Consider the following 17,329-nt stretch of genomic DNA (forward strand, 5'->3'; position numbering starts at 1 on the left):
CATTAAAAAAAACTCCCCAAATTTTTTCTAGCAAATGCAATTTTGTCAAATCACTTAAGCCTTAGCAACCCCTTCACAAAACACTATAAAAGGTTTGTGGGCAGAACTGGCACTTGGTTGTTAATTTCCACAATGTATCCAGAATAGTTAGATTCCTAAACACTGAGGTCATATCGTAGATTTGCAGTTTTAGCCTACTCAAAGCAGAAGGAAAAAAAAGAGGTCAGGAGATAAATATCCCTGTAAAGCTAAAGTAAAGGACTAGTATTTAAAGGAGGATTACGTATTGGAATACAAACCTTCAAAGCCCAGAACTCTCAATGCAGTGTGCTCAGAAAAGGCTTCAGCAATTGCAAGAAGATTTGCAACTAACTCAAGTCACTTCCACCAAACAAGCTTTCATCTGTTGTAGAAGAAATCTACACATAACATTTACAGCATGCAAATGTATGCACAAGTAATGCTTTTAAGATGGGACCTGGCAGGGGACATGCTTGCCTTTAAATCTTCCAGCAGTCCTTGAAACACAGCTCATATCATGTTGGTATAAAATGTGATCATATTACACTGTCATCTAAAATCTGCACTATTTGCCACTGGAAATCTTGGATAGTTGGTACCAATCCCTTGCTTCACAATCACAGGCTGAACAACTACTTCTCTTAAGCAAGTATAAAATCTATGGACTTGAATAATAAAGAATGATTTTGTACACGTGAGCCATATTAAGTCATTATTCAAATCTGGTATGTAAAATCTTTGAAATGGCTGGTGCCACTCTACACATACGATTGATTTATAAAAGTGAGATGCCTGACAAAACAGCACACAGGGCTACACCAAGCATATCAAGGGCTTCTTTAAACAAATAATCAGTGTACCTGAAGTGAGTTTGCAAACCTTAATACTTTAGATTATCTGGTTTAAAGTACAGAAGTGCAAATTCATTTGACAAAATGAATAGTATCTCTATGCAGTAATGCATTTGATACTCTGAAGACCATATCTTTTTATACACATGTCCTCCATCCCCATTAATTGTTTAAATTTCAATCAAAAAAATATTCTTTTCCTTCAGTGAAGGTGGACAATCGCAATACACTTATTGATAAGAACACTTAACATCAGAAATCTGCATCATGTTTCAACCCTGCATCTCTTTCAGCATTTCAGTACTTTTGGTCTATGAGGAACTGCCACAGTTCACAGGCACGTATATTAAGGATAATGCTACCATCTGTACAACAGGACCAGACAACCCACTCCACTGCAGGTATAGCTAATTAAAAACTACAAAAAGTCCTTGAATGATTTACAAGCAACATGAAGACGGGGATAAACTATACACTCTGCACAACTAGATACTGTAAATTACATGGAAAACGATTCCTTTATTTATTAACCTATGGACTGATTAAAATTGGAAATCAGATTTTTGTTTAATCACTGCTATTCACAACAGCATTTAACTACACACACTAGCAAGTATTTCACTTAACTCCGCCAGGTTTAAAAGACCAGACAGCACACTGTCTATATGAAGTGGAAGACACAGGTAAAAGCCACAAATGGATCTGTCTGTCTCATATCCTCAACTGGCACTGCAGTAAAGTTTGATGAACATGGAGCTGCACTGCGGCAGGTTTAGGAAGGAAAGATTTTGTTTGTATAAAATGGTGCTGTTTGTCCTGTGCAGCAGGTAATTTTATAAATCTACTCTCAAACAGATTAAAAATCAGCATTATAATGGAGAAATTAGGTTATTCTAATACAATAAACAAGGCTTTCACATTTCCCTTTCCAGCTACCAAATGCCATTATGTTTACTACTAAACATGAGGTAAATCCACTATTGTCATTAAAGAAGACCTATCCAAGGCCTTTTTGGAAGTGGTTAAAGATATTAATACCATGGAATCAAGTACCAACAATGAGACAATGAGAATCCCGTATCAGTGCCAAATGGTTTCGTCTAACACCTGCTCTGTCAAACAACAAACATTCAGGAGCCTTTGGGGTTCCTGGCTCAATGAGCCACAAGGTAACCATGGCGACAACCGCTTGATAAACAGGCCTGCTTTCTGCCTCACCTCCAGTTCGCACAGAGATACAGACATTGGATCAGGCCACCTACTGTTACTCATTTTCAAACAAATCCCTGTGTTTGGATCGAAAACCTTTTGAACAGTTACACAAAAATGGTATCGGGCATTGCAACTTTCATGATGTTCCAGATTTAACTTACCAATAAAAACAACAACAGTCTTTCGTTTCTGACCCTGACTGCCTTGACATTCTCCTCCGAGAACAGTACCCAGCATTCTCGAAAAAGAAGGCAGAGCTGACAGGGCATGCTCTGCAGGGCGACAACACCTTCTTTCACTTTTCAGAGACAAGTCAATTTCACTTTTTAGATGTAGTCAATTAAATTAAGAGCAAAAGCCCTGGAAATCCTCCAGATATCTCAAGGCTAGACTCACTAGAATTGTGTTTCAGCAATGCGGGTCTTGCGTAAGAACTTTAAAAAAAAAAAGATCACTTCAAACTTCAAAGCTACTGATTAAAAAGCACAGTATTGTAAAAGAGGCTTTTGTTGGAACTGAATGCATGCCTTCCTCTGTCCATTTTAATCTGACCTCTATGTAAAACAATCCAGGCTAATACAATTACCCCAAAATGTCCATTTTCCTGTCGTTTTCTTACATTTTCATTACAATAAAATAAGCCAACTGCAATTCAGTTACAGTGGACTTTAGATAAGAGATTATTTATACATTACTTTATGACAGCTAGTGATAACATAAATCAACACCATTTTCCGAAAAGCCAAGGTTACTGCCAAAGCAACACTACAGTAATGAAGAGAAAATTAGAAAGAATTTTACGTTTTCCCTGCAAAATGAAGCAGCACTGGATTTTACATGAATGAAACAGTTCCTGTATTTCCACTTTTCTCCCTAGCCACTTGTGATTGGTCCCCACGTCTATCGGAGAAGGAATCTTGGCACCGCGATTGAAAATGCACACCTGTTCAGCTTTGGCTCAAATTACATTTGAAGAAAACGTCTGGTTAGGTAAGCTTCTTGTTAAGGAGGACAAAAAAGGATTTGGGCTTAAAAATACAGTAATTTATGAACAGGTTAGCACAATGCATTCCCTCTTCAAGCCAAGGAATAATGAATGAGAAACCTTCCTCACTCAACGCCATGCAGGTAAAACCTGCTTAGCTGACCTTCTAGATGTAAAATGAAACCCAGGAAAGACAAATGATTCTTGATATTCCAGGAAAATTGAAGCTCCAAATCCTTGCACAAGAAACGCCGACCTGCAATTGTAGGTTTGAATTCTGATGATACACGTGTAAAATGAATTTATTTTTAAAAAATGTGGCCGCAAATTTCAGGCTTCCTGTATTTGAAAGAAGGATTTCGAAAGCCATCTGTTATTAAAACTTAGCACTCTTTTGGTCCCTTTCTATTTTGCCAATTGAAGTGACATAAAGCAGGGAGCAATGTCTTAATCAAGATGCGACACATGGATTTATCTAGTTACCTAGTGTTTTGCTGTGACACAGATAGTTAAGCCACACCTTTCAACAGATTGCAGAGTGCGTTTCCTTGACCTGATAACAACCACTGCCGACTAGCATACGGGATAAAGAAATACTATATTTCTGAATTACGAGAAGTTTGGAATGCAAATAATAGCAACTAAAGAGGAATTTACTGTACTATAAATGGTACTAGGATTGCTTTTCTTCTGGGTTGACTAAAAATTACTACAATCAGAAGTGGCAAATGACTAAAGAGGCCTTGCAGGACTGTACCCCACCATCTTTTCAAGATACTGACTTATAGGATGAAGCCAGAATTACACTAAAACCTCCACCCAATTCCTTAAAATAAATGAAATCGCACTGCCTTCACCTACAAAACTAGACCCAGATGCAAGGACTACACTTCTTTGCCTTGCACATGTGTACCAGGGGGCACGTGGGCACATATTTCCACCCTCAGTGGTTTAAATAAAAAAAGATAACCAGTTAATAGGGAATTCAAATAATATAGCATAGTTTCCTGGAGCAACTTTGTTTTAGAAAATGTGACATTAAACGGTCTTGTTCAAATTAACAAGGATATTTATAATAAGATAAACTGCTCAGAAACCACTAGGCAGGACTACATCCTGTCAAAACTCTCTACTGACGGCCAAATCATCGCAGCTTTTATATAATGTGACAAAATATTTAGTGAACGCTTGTAAACTGATAGACAAACATATGGCAGCTTCCAGTTTCTAATACCTTTGCCAAAGGAACAGTATCCATCAAATTTTTAATTTCAAAAGTCAGCCAAAAATGAACAATCTCACCCAGATGTTTACACTAAACCAGACCTGCACTGAATAAGAGCTGTGCAGTTTACATGAAGTGAAATATGACTGCTTTAGCCGCAGTTACAGATGTAATTCATTTCTCAGAGATGACAGCTGTAAATGTCATTGTTCTTCCTCTTTAACGCTGTCACTCGTGAAACTGGTTTGCACACAGTCTAAAACAACGTCTGGGATGTTGTCATGTGAATAGTCCCAGTGCACTCAAATGTTAAAATTTTAAAACTGTTTAACTGAAACTGAAGAAGATAAATGACCATTGCATTTTAAATGAATCCACTCTTGCTTACAGTGATGAGCTGGGGCTCCTCTCCATTTGCCTTGAGCCACAAGACCTTTATTCTGTTAAAGGTACTGCCCCTCACCCCCATCCAGGGTTCATCTGCATTTTCTGCAATATTCATGTAGCTTTGGGTCATGTACTTCTTTCAAGAATGTATCAGCTCCATCTGCACATTTCAGCAATCTGAAAATTAGGGCCTTCAAGGCTGTTTTGACCATTTTCCATTTGCCTTTCTAAAACAGAACACCCACGTTTTTTTGCGAATGAAATGTTACTGCTGATCTTTAAAGCGGGCTGAAAAACACCCCCACCTTTCCCTCATAATCGGGGCTAAGATAATGAGTCAGGTAATTGCTGAACAGCTCACTTAATTAATATTGAAGAGAAAGAGCAGTAGAAAGATTCAACTCCTGTATCACGAATGTCAGGAAACACAGTTTTCCATTACAGTGTTTATACCATTTGAAAATGAGGTGCATGCAGATACTGTATTACAGCTGACGTTTACATACACTGTGGCATCTGGGTGCTATAACATGGCCCATGATATATGTTTTTTCAGCTCTGCAAATGCATATCGATCCTACAACTCTCACAGGTTCCAGAAGGGGGAAAAAAGACCTTTAGTAGATCTTACGCATCTTATTCTAAGGGACTTTGGAGGAACTGTATGTATTTGTAATACAGCACAGACAGTGTTTTTCAAGACGGTGCAATGGCCAGTCCCAGGCAGAGTAAGGCAAGGTGCTATGGAGCAAACTGTGAGAACTCACAGCAGTGTGAGAGTAGGAGTGAAGCCACTGAATGGGCCAATTGTGCACAATAGAGTCCTGAATCCTACAGTCCAAGACTAAACTGTACAAGACACATGAGACATTCAACAGACTGGACATACCAAAGGAAATGCAAATGCACCAGTGGGTGGAATCCTTACCAGCCTGTTTTTGTAAACAAGGGTGTAAAATGTCAGGCCTTTTTTCACATTCTGCAGACTGAAGTCTTGGTACTCTGCCTAAATATCTGGGAAAGTATATTCAAGAGAGGTGACGGCTCACTCTTCAAAGATGAAGACAGCAATTAAAGACCAGAAATCATACATGCACGGTTAATAGCAGAAGGGCTTAGCCTAGTGACCTCATAAAATGTTCCCATATTGTGAGATCAGATTCATGCATCTTTGTCTTATGATTGAGACTGTTTCATTGAATTTATATCATGAAATACAAACAAGTTGGACATGTGAATTATAATACAATCTACCCCCCCTCCCCCAGGCTTTCTGATTAATTGATCCTCAGCTGGACACAGCCAAGCAAACTTGACACTATCAAAAAGTAAGCTGCTCCATTTTGGGACACCACAAAGAAAATCAAAGCTTTCTCCATGTCTGTATCAACATTATGCCTGCAAACCCCAAAACAAACGTAAAAATATGAAGTTAGAGATTTTACTTTTAAGATGTTTTAGACAAGCCAAAACTGGTCCCGAAGTCTCTTAACATAACCCGGTCTTCAAATGATGAAGCCATTATACAAAGCTTTTCCTGGGGTGGACATATCTGGACCCACACACTGATTCAGAGCTGTCTATCAGCTCCCACCCCCATCAATTGTCTCCTACGCCAAACACCATTAGCCTGCTTTCTTTCAAGAAACCTGCCCTTTACCGTTACACAAGCACTAATCCAGCCACTGACTCATCTGTACAAGATTCGCAGATTGTACATGGATGCACTGGGGCCTATCTCCTGTGTTCATTTTTTTTGTGTTTTTTAGAAAGCATTAGCTGTGGTGCCATAAAGGCACTGTTATGTTTCTGGACGCATACAATCTACATAATTCAGCTTGATACTTCAGCATCTCTTCCGTTCGTTAGCTGAGTCTGTCTGGAAATCCCAATCCTTGCCCCGATTGCTGAACTGACAAGCCATTAGCAAGCTGGTTGGATTCCTATGGGTCTCTGTCTTTCTGTGCCCAAGCTGGTATTGTATCCTTCTTCCTGACTTGTTGCCCTACTCTCCTGAGGAGGCGTTTGACTCCCCACCCCTCCGAAAACTGTGTCTTTTACTTACTATCAGAAAATGTTGCTTGTAGCATTTGGCAGGTTTGGCAGGTGCATGCATCTTGAAAAGAGTTACAGTTTAGCCAGAATTAGAACAATGTGGTTCCATAAGAAGGTAACAGAGGTCATGAACTAGAGGAGGTCATTTGGCCCATCTAGCTGATCTGGTGGCTAGAAGCTAAACGCCGTGAGGGCCTGATTCAAGCATAATTAGAATAATGAATATATTCCCAAAAGAAACCAGGGTATCAGGTGTGACATCATAGCTGGGTAGCGTCTTCCAATTTCCCATAATTTCCCCTTGCTAATGGCTTGGGGCGGAGCGGTGGCTCTGTGGCTCAGGATCTGCGCCTGTGGCTGGAAGGTTGCCGGTTCAAATCCCACAGCCGGCAAAGGAATCCTACCCCGTTGGGCTCCTGAGCAAGGCCCTTCACCCCAACTGCTCTAGGGGCACCGTACAATGGCAGACCCTGCGCTCTGACCCCGGGCTCTCTCTCTCGGTCTGTGTGTCTCATGGAGAGCAAGCTGGGGTATGCGAAAAGATAATTCCTAATGCAAGAAATTGTAAAGGGTTAATAAAGTGATGTTATTATTATTATTATTATTATTATAATTGCTTGTGGAATAAAGCATGGGTGTTTCTCCTGTTTTAGTTCGCCGTTTTTTTATTAATACGTTGGCCAATGCATTTTTCCGAATCGACATGCATTTCCACCCATTTTTCAAGCACCCATTCAGAGCAATTTGCAAGAAGGACAGTATCTTGCTGAAGGGTATAACAGCAGCGTCTCACCTGGGATTTGAATCCACAACCTTTCCGTTACAGGTCTAGAACCCTGACCACTGCTCTTCGCTGCTGCCCACTAACCATAGCACTGCAGGAAGGCTCACTTCAGAGAGAGGAACACACCTTTATTTGGAAGACTTGAATTCTCATTTAAAAAAAATTAAAAACAGGGCAGGGAAGTAAAATCACAGAGCCCATTCAATTTATGAAATGACATCACAGCTGGACCTAGGCTACAGGCTCTGCGACCTTAGAGGCGATTAAAAGTATTCAGTCATGTTAAAACGATGCTTATTTTTATGTCCATCCCCCAACACTCAAACAATTTGATGATGTAAACTAAAAATATGGTCAGTAAACCACAGGTTAAAATGTGGCTGTGTCCCTGATTTATTCATATTGTAATGTACTGATGGTCAAGAAGCTTCCAAAGGCTCAGGGGCAGAGATTCCAGAACACAAACTGCGCCAAGCGAATCTGAGCATGGGAAGGACTGTTAATCGTTGCATTCTTACAAGAACTGCCCTTTGCCCTGCCACTTGCGGCTCCTCCTGAAGAGACACGCTGAAAGCAGGCTTTTTAATCCCACAGTGCTACATGCTTTCAGCGAGCAGCGTGAATAGGTCTGTGGAAAAGAGCAACACGATGCCATCGCGTAATTGAACAGGAATGCCAGGCCTTCAGTGGGATAGAACTCTTACCACCCCGAGGAGAGCTGTCAATTGACGACCCAGCTGTTCATAATTATAGCTTCAGGAAACAAAGAGACTTGCAAAGATGGACAGTCAAGCCTTTCACTTGACTTCCCCGCTGAACAAACAGCACTTCAGAGCTAGAGTACTACAGCAGCTCTTACAGGCTTCGCACATACGCTACAGTAAATATTCCACGCCCTTAATCTGTTGACAGCAATTTAAAGGGAAAATGACTACTTGTTTGCTTAGCAGACATCCTTATCCTGGGTGGTTTGTGCCGTTTGTGCTAAGTTTCACTTACATTAAAAAAATGAAAGGTAGGAACAACACGGATCCTGTATCTTCTCATTATAGTGTCGCTCTCGCTGTGGCCTGTAAACGTTACATAAGAAGAAATTTGATCTGGCTGTATCCCCCCCCCAAGATATAAAAATGCAAAATGAAAATATATGCATCTAGAAAAATCTAAAAAGTAACTTTCATAATTTCTCTTAAACCTATATTAAAAAGCAGTTGGAAAGGACAGGAAATGGACAGCTTTAATAAAAGAATTCCAGGACAGACAGCTCCCTCCTTTGTATTTTCCTAAAACTTGAAGGCCTTTTTAACTGGTGGAAAACCATAACCCACCATCCACAGCATGAGCACTGGAATGGATGTGAATACGCTGCTGAAGCTGAACATGGAGGCTCAAGAAAGTGAAAGTGGAGCTAAAATGGAATCTGTTTTACTGTACACAACAGTTCCAATATTTCATGCAAATACACAGTTTCTTCTTTGAAGTACACGAAACAGGACACATGACCAGCTCTTGGTCCTGTTGCCAGAGTCTCCCGAGCTATATTGTGATTTTGCAGGCAAGCACACTCCAGTCAACGTAGTTTCTACAGTTAGAGTGGTGTGCTCTATTGATAAACACTGCCCATTACACAAACCTAATTGCCACAGTACATGTGACAAGTACCTGGAAATGACTTCTGGGGAGATTATGCTAGTGGAACAGGAAAGAGTGAGAGGAGATAATTACTGCTGTCAGCACCTTGCTCGCATCTTAACTGTGGACGTCTTCTTTCCAGCTCATAATTTCTAAAAAGGACTGGGGGGGATGGGAGGGCAAAAACACTTGAATTGTGGTTACATATTAGTCAAGGCATTACATCATCTATTTGAAAAATCTGGCATTATATCGGCTAGAATTACGGAGTTATATTTCAATGAGCTAAATTTTCCCCTTTGTAACACTCCAGGGCTACAGTTGCATTCGCTTCAGTGGCAGAGATTCAGAACGCCAAGAACCATAATCAAGATATGACAGGAACCCACAACCCATGTTTTAATCTGCCTTTGTAACATGTGAAATTTGTAGGAGGCAATTCCCTTTAGAAGGCTGTGAATAGACAACCATTAACAGAAGCAACCAATAGCACCTTCTCTAAAGGGAAATTAGCAAATGACAGTAATAGACTTGAGCTGACAGACGCACACTCTTTATCATGCTATATTATGTATACTGCATCATAGTCCTACCGAGAAGATATGACAGGTGACAAAAGGACTATAACAATGGTAAAAAAAAACACAAAACACCAGAGCATAATATCCAGAGGCAGAATCGTTGGCAGCATTAGTAAGCAAAGAGTGAAAAGACACAAGAATTCAATCACTCATCCAGTCCAAATTGTAGAAAAATAGGTCATGTAGAAAACAAGTTTAATATTTCTGCTGTGCTACTAATTTGTATTGATTGCTTATAGCAGACCAGATTGTTAAAGCTTAAATAAAGGATGAGACATATGTTACTGTTCAAACATTTATCTTTTGAGCAACAAGCCAAGCATCATCAGTGCAAATGGCCTTACTTAAAATGCACTGAACGACATCACTTTTAACCCTGTTTTTTTCTGTGCTCCAAAAAGTAGCATCCAAAAATGATGACCAAGGTCTGGCTCTTGTAAAAAAACAAACAGAGCATTTCCTGCATAAACAGAAATGATCCTTTAGACTGCGACTGGGAGTAATGTACTGCATTGTATTATAATAGTTAAGTGCTGGATTCTGCATCTACGGCAGAATTAACCCCAGGACCTCCACAAGAATGGTGGTCCCCTGAGCAGAGTCATTGGAAGGCCAATGAAAATACCTGTTGAATATTTATTGCCATACACCTCTTCAGAAGCACAGCCAGAATAATATTTTCCAGACAGGTTTTTGAAATGGAAAAAAAAGTAGAAGAGGAGGTATTAGCATTGCATCTTATAAACATATGGTTTGACCTTGAAAACAAGGGCATAATGGAGAGCACTACTGAACTTGGGCTACACACATCCTAATCCAATCACGTATCCTATCCAGTATCCCCGAGAGTGCAAAAGAAGCACCTACACAATGCAAGTTGCTAACAAACAGCATTATTGCATCTCAGGCAATAACCACACTAGATTTACTCTGGCAAGGGTTTTAAATAATGAGCAGAAGTTCTCATCTGACCCATCCCGAGAGCCTAAACAATGGTGTGTATATTCTCAAAGCTCATTTTCCCAAGACAGACATTGTGGCATTTTTTGGTTTTAGCTCAGACCTCCAATATTCAAAGTTCTGTGTACTGGAATATCAAACGGGGAATTCAAGACATTCCTGTAGTGTTTCCACACAAGTCTTCCAGGGCCATTTTTGAAAAATCAACTTTCAGAAACCAAAACAGCAAAACAAAACATGAAAGGGAATCCTATCCATTGTCACTCGTTGCCTGAAAGAAACAGCCACACAATGCAAGTTACATTTTCCAGCGAGATTAACTTTCTGCTGACTTAATGAAACTTTAAATGGGTTCCCTTTTTCCAAGGGACAGGGGACTGAAAGGGTTACAGAACAAAACAATGAAGCATCTACCTGTGGAGACGAGCCTTTTCTCCCTCCTTTGAAAAAATCTGGCATCCAAGCCCCACGGAAGACACAACAACAGCTGCTGCTAATTAAGTGGCAAGAAGTGTTGGAGGGAAGACTTTGGCATCTCAGACTGAACAGTTGGTAGGGATCGTGGCTCTCCACAGCACGAAGGTAAACAAGGAATTCGAAATTGATGAGATCGGTTGCTTCAGTGGCGTTTTTCTACTTAATTATACAGATGCACAACACCTTGTTACGAACTTAACAGAAGCATGAAACTGCTGCATCAGGGCGTTTGCATTGCCCCGACATCTAACAATCTCTAATTCCAGCCACGATCACAGGGAAGACAGACAACTGCATTCCGACGATCCTACAATTCAAGTCAGGCTTAAAGATTCCGATGTAAAGAGAAACCATCATATTACTGCCAGGAAGCAGCCACAGATCCTTTGGGTGTCTTCAAACTATGTACACCTTAGTCGTCTCTGAGTGTGGTATTGCTCCATCTCCTCCTAAGTGCAAGGTATTCCACCTCATTTACAGTAGCTACTGAACTGTTAACAGCAGTACAAACAACAGAAGCTTCTTCTACAACATGAGAGTGGAATCTAAAGAAGAAGAGGCTACTCAGCCCTGCCTGCCTGTTCGATATTGGTTTATTCACCCCCAGATGAGTCCGTTCTTGCTCTGAATTCGTCATGCTCAAACTCAACAAGACTTAATTATAGGATCTCTGTGCTGATATTCTAACATGTACATAAGTCAATGATATTAAAGCCAGCATTTGTTTCTGTCTCTCAAGGCTTGTGTCCCAGAACAGGAAGACTGGACTTGGCAAACTCAGGCAAAAAAAGCAAGGTCTTGCAAAATAAGTTAATTGATGTAAACTTCCAATGACAATGAAGAAAACGAAGAAAAAAAAACAAGAAATTAACGCAGTTCGGGATTCTTTTGCATTCCCAATGAGAGACGAGAGAAAACCAAATTCCAGAGCTGGTAAAAATAAAACTTGAATACATCCATCGCCTAGCTTGCAAGCACTTTGCAAGCTTCTGAAGCTTCTCAGCTGCAGCTCTTCAAACACTCCCAGCAAGAGGCAGTGCTAGAACGCAGTCACGATTCTGAACAAATGGCACAGAGCTGCCAGAAATAGTGAGAGAAGACAAGTGAAGATGCTTCTCGAGAACATTTTTCTCCCTAGAGGAAATCAACTTAAAAGTAAACAAAATTGAGGCATATCAATTATGCATGGAACCACTTCGGTGCATTTCACCTCCTTTAAATGTATGGATGTTTACGTTTTTGCCATGTAAGAAGATCTAATTTCCACCATGTAAAACACAATAACTTAATTACTACTTCTTTAACCTTAGGGGCATATTTTCTTTCCTTCTGTTGCTGGAATCCATAGACACTCCATGAGCATTACATGAATATTTTCTTTTTAATACCCCACACACAACACGCAAATATTCATTGTTCACATTTTCTGAAAAACCTTTGTCAATCATGTTATAATTTATTTTTAGGCCACCTGTTTTAGGAATTACTAAGGATTAGAGGATGCTTGAGTAGATCTGGATATATATCAGTTCAAGCACACAATCTCTCCCAGTCTCACACACACACACACACACACACACACACACACACACACACACACACACACACACACACAGACTACTCTAAATCTCTGGTAATTCCCTGTAATTGATTAAATGAAAGCAGATGTTTGTTCATCCCTGGCTTTTATTTTCAGATTAACCTTCTTGTTCCGTTGAAAAATAATTTGAAAATTGTATTTGTCTCAAAAAGATGGCGAAAAAACGAAAAAGATTATGCGATCTCATGGGCGCAGGGGCACAGTATTTAATGTTGTGGCAGCAGACAGGAGAAAGGCCAGCATTGTCCAGAAACAGCAGTAAAATCGCCTTAGTCCCTTCTCGAGCAGAGTATCTTTCAACCATATGTTTAAACTTTACACTGGCCTTTTTAAGTTCTCGAGTCTTTTTCAATAGCCTCAGGGGAGTGTGTACAACTGAAGCATGTTTCAGAGAACACCAGACCTCCAACAACAGTTTGCTGAGGGAACAGACACAAATACTCCCTACCACAAGCCTGGCAGAATCCTGGCTGCATACACACACTCGGGGGAGGTCGGTCCATCCCGATTCCAGCTTCTTCTCTCTGGGTCTGCATGTTTATGTCTGCTATCTGTGCAATATAAATGCACTCACACAAAAAAAAAAAGTTGCATGACACTCATACAGTACCTTACCACTGTGGGACTATACCAGTATCAAACGCAGGCAGGTAAAATTTTAAAGGTGATTTGACTAGCCTCAATGTCACAAAATATTAAACTGAGCACTTGCAAATTTTGATCAGAAATTGTTAATTAAGCATAGAATAATCAATAAAGGCTGCCCCTCGATAATCCGTGCTAATGCTTGGCTTCAGTTAATCAATTAGAAGTATTTTAGAATTACACCTTCCTTTGACTTGATCCCTGACTTAAGGTGGTCTTTAAAAACGCAGAAGGCAGCCTCAGGAGGACTGTGCTCCTTTTGCACTTAAGGCTACTTCCAGACCCACTGAGCCCTTTCAGGGCAGAAATCAGAAAAATTAGTACTACGCACTACACACAGTGCACTCTGCACTATGCACTTTTTGCAAGATCTACTATGTTTTTTTCTCACTACTACATATGTATTGCTTTACATAACATGTATTGTTCCTGTTGATATTATTTATTATGCTTGTAATTTACTGTGTACATTGTGTGGTGTTGTCTATTGTACTGTGTGTGTCCCGACAGATCAGTTCAATGAAGAATTCCAATGTACGTGTACAGTACATATAGTGTGCACTACTCTACTACTACTCTACTACCAGATTTTTGTTTCCAATTTACCAAATCAAACATGTGCATCTGCATGCAAAATAAAAGCGCACAAGAATGTTTGCGTGAAAACTGATAGGCGAATTGCTACTGGCATCCCAACCACAGAACCAGCTTTCTCCCAGTGCTCAGTTCCGCTAACTCAGCGGCTCTGGGAAAAGATACTATGCAAGGTGAAAGAAACAGATTTTCAGAGAACAGACCACAAAGGTTTAAACGTCTGGCATTCCCACTTTTTGTACTGCAAACAAAATTGGCAAAAGTCCTCAGACAGCAGACGCAGGAAATGGGAGCATTCCATAGGTTAGTCTTGCCTGAAAACCCCCAAACGGTTTAGCTAAGGGCCCAGGCAAACTATTACCTGATGAATTTTGCTCTTCCATGCATAACAGATTAGTGTCGAAATCACTACATTCACAATTGTGTGATGCTTGCACTGTTCACTGCAAATTGTGCGCTATATGCCCACAATAAATAAGGTCAATTAATTAATTAAATGGTAAATTAAAATGCCACTTGGCACTTTCAATTACAATGAACTTGTGCAAAACGGAACATTTTGTACCGCAGCAACTCTGCTTTCTTTATTCCTGCCGTTTTATTTCAGCTAATCCAAAGCAGGATTAGGAGCTCTGTGTTCGTCTGACAGCACAGATATTGTTACAGCTGGAGCTCCTCCTCCAGGGCGCACTGTAAGAACAGTCTCCACTTCCTGAGCTCAGACCATGACACCCGAGAAACAAGGCTTTCTGAGCCTGATGATGAAGTGCTACTGTGAACACTGAGCTGGGTCAGGTATCATAGCTCCTGAGTGCAAAAAAAACCCGTCCAGGTCTGAAGAGAAAAGTCCCCCTGAAGACATACGAATAGGGAGTTGTGTCGGTGTCCGCTGGCTGCAAAGGTGACTCTTGACGTCTCTACTACCAATATGCTGGGTTTCTCTTTTCAAATTAACCTTTATGTCACCCTTCTGAACAGCACTGTGCTGGATGCATCTTCACTTCAAGTGCAGAAAATCATGAACATTTAACAAACCTATTGCAAACTTTGCAGTTTAGGCTACACCCCCAAGACAGTGGTACTCCATGAAATTAAAGAGGTGATTTTGAATAACAGTGATTTATACACCGCTTGTCAATAAATGCCCTCGCCAATCTAAAACTTTACTATATTATCCACTAAAGCACTACAAGCCCTTATCAAAGCAAATGCACATTAATGTGGTCTTTCGTCAATAAGGATGTTATGTTCTTACAATAATGTTCTTGCATAATTAACCGTCTGTGAAAAATGAGATGCAAGTTTCGTAGCCGACGAGAAAATACGGTATATGCAAAAATCCTAAATACTCAATACGTTTTTTGGATATTTCCAAAATAGTCCTTGACAAATATCTGCAGCCTTTCTGTAAACAAAATATTAAGTATTTTCAATGGAAAGGTTAAACAGAACCTTTTCATTTTACAACTGTGTAAATACAGATGCAGAGGTATTTCTTTCTCAATCTACTGTGCTGTCCACAGGGAGAGATGAGCAATAGCTACATATCTTTAAACAGATCAAGCGTGTACCAAGATTCCTCTAATTGCAGCCCTGCCACAGCCTCGGCTACAATCTCACCCCAACTAGCACAAATATTCTTACAACCGAACATAAAAACTTGAAGACTTTTAAAGTCCATCTCAAGAGAGCACAGGAATAGTGCAGCTGAAATATGGCTGACCCACAGGAAAAGAGCCCCTCACAACACCTGTTGTCGCACAGATGGTATTCCAGTGCCAGAGCTTAGTCTGGGGCTGGAATCACTGGAAGACTGAACACCTCATCCAGCCATGGGTCCTACCCGTCATTGGTTTCTCATCGAAATAACTACTCAGCTGTCCACAGCCAATGAAATTGATGCATTTGGGCCATGTGACCACTGTAGAGTCAGTTAGATGTGCTCTGAGGAGATTTACAGATACATTGTGAGCACATCTAGTTTACTAACCTGGAACAATATCATCATAAAGAGAGGAGGCTGTACATGGAACAGAATTACATACTTCCACCTCCTCACACACAATGTGCCGATTCAGCAGAGGCAACACAGATACAGTTCATCCGTATTGTTCATGCAAATAATTCTTAGCACCTGTGACCACAATGAGAAGTATATACGTGCTCTAAAAGTTCTCTGTAATACTAACTCCTAAGCTGACACACAACGGTCATGCCAGGTTTTGCATAATGAGGATAATACATTCTGAAGAAAAATGGAAAGAAGTTCAACTCATACCTAGCTGCCTGAAGAAAACGTATTACACTTGTTTCAAATTCAAACCATTTCCCGTCCTATACGCCAGTGGAAATTGAAAGGTGACAAGATCTCAGGGGCGATTTAGACTCTGCTTGCTCTCAGCTTTCAATCGCATTCCCATAAATCCTTTATCACTCTTGAACAACACAGTTCTTCGGTACATCTTCACAATTTTACGTTGGGAGGATTTACGCGCTCCTAGGGCTAAACTACAACTGCCAGACATACCCAGATTTTTGTAGAACTTTAAAAAAGTTAGACATTTTGTGTTTTAGTGCCTTAAGGGGAGTTTAGGTATAAGGTTTCAGCAGTACAATATGTCACAGCTTTTCAGGGGTACATTAAGATGTTGAATATCTTTATGTCACAAAAGGACAGTGAAGATGTGACACTATGCAGGGAGGAAAGGGAGAATTTAAGACATTAAAGATCCGTGCAAAGAGATGGGACACAAAAATCTCTAACTCAGGAAAAATGACAATGATGTGAGCTCAAGAAAAAAAAAACATGTTCTGTTCTGACAAATACAAGAAAGCACTCCACACCCACAAAATTACCTTCTTCTAAGACTGCACCCACACAAGATGAATACATCATGAACAATTTGCAGGTGAGCACTGCAAGCACAACAAAAAGATGTATTATTCACTGAGTGTGACTTGCTGGTGTCGAGTTCAAGGCTAGAAAATGGGACAGAATTGTTGAAGATCCTGGAGTGCATGTTAAATCCAGGGTTGGTCGAAAGATCTTCAAAACTGTCGTTTTTTTTGTAGGCTGTTCTGACAGCTGTGTTTGCAATCAACATCAAGCAGGATGTGAAGTCCTCAAGGCAATAAGAGCACTGGTTTGAACCGCAGACCTCATAACAGGCTGTCTATGTAGGTTAGCTGTATGTGGATGAAAGAGCAGGAGTTGAACTTCAGACAGTAACAATGACCAGCATCCTCCTTTGATGTCCCTTTCTCGAGAAACTGCTGCTCACCTGGTAAACAGTACTTAACACCTGGAGGGAACTTACTAC

At 40.4% G+C, this 17,329-nt stretch overlaps 1 protein-coding gene across 2 annotated transcripts in view; it reads right to left on the reverse strand.

Moving 5' to 3' along the window:
* galnt2 (UDP-N-acetyl-alpha-D-galactosamine:polypeptide N-acetylgalactosaminyltransferase 2) overlaps positions 1-17,329 on the reverse strand; it is a 78,881-nt gene that overhangs the window by 47,774 nt on the left and 13,778 nt on the right. The window contains exon 1 of one of the 2 annotated variants that reach the window (XM_088610227.1): positions 2,246-2,368. The exons of the other annotated variant lie outside the window; for it this stretch is intronic. Within the exon in view, the coding sequence (XP_088466353.1) occupies positions 2,246-2,353 (108 nt within the window). The 5' untranslated portion in view covers positions 2,354-2,368. Of the gene's footprint in view, positions 1-2,245; positions 2,369-17,329 lie in introns of those variants that run through there. 2 annotated transcript variants of the gene reach the window in all.

This window comes from Lepisosteus platostomus, chromosome 17, assembly GCF_059453375.1.
Source record: "Lepisosteus platostomus isolate fLepPlt1 chromosome 17, fLepPlt1.hap1, whole genome shotgun sequence".
NCBI lineage: Eukaryota > Metazoa > Chordata > Actinopteri > Semionotiformes > Lepisosteidae > Lepisosteus > Lepisosteus platostomus.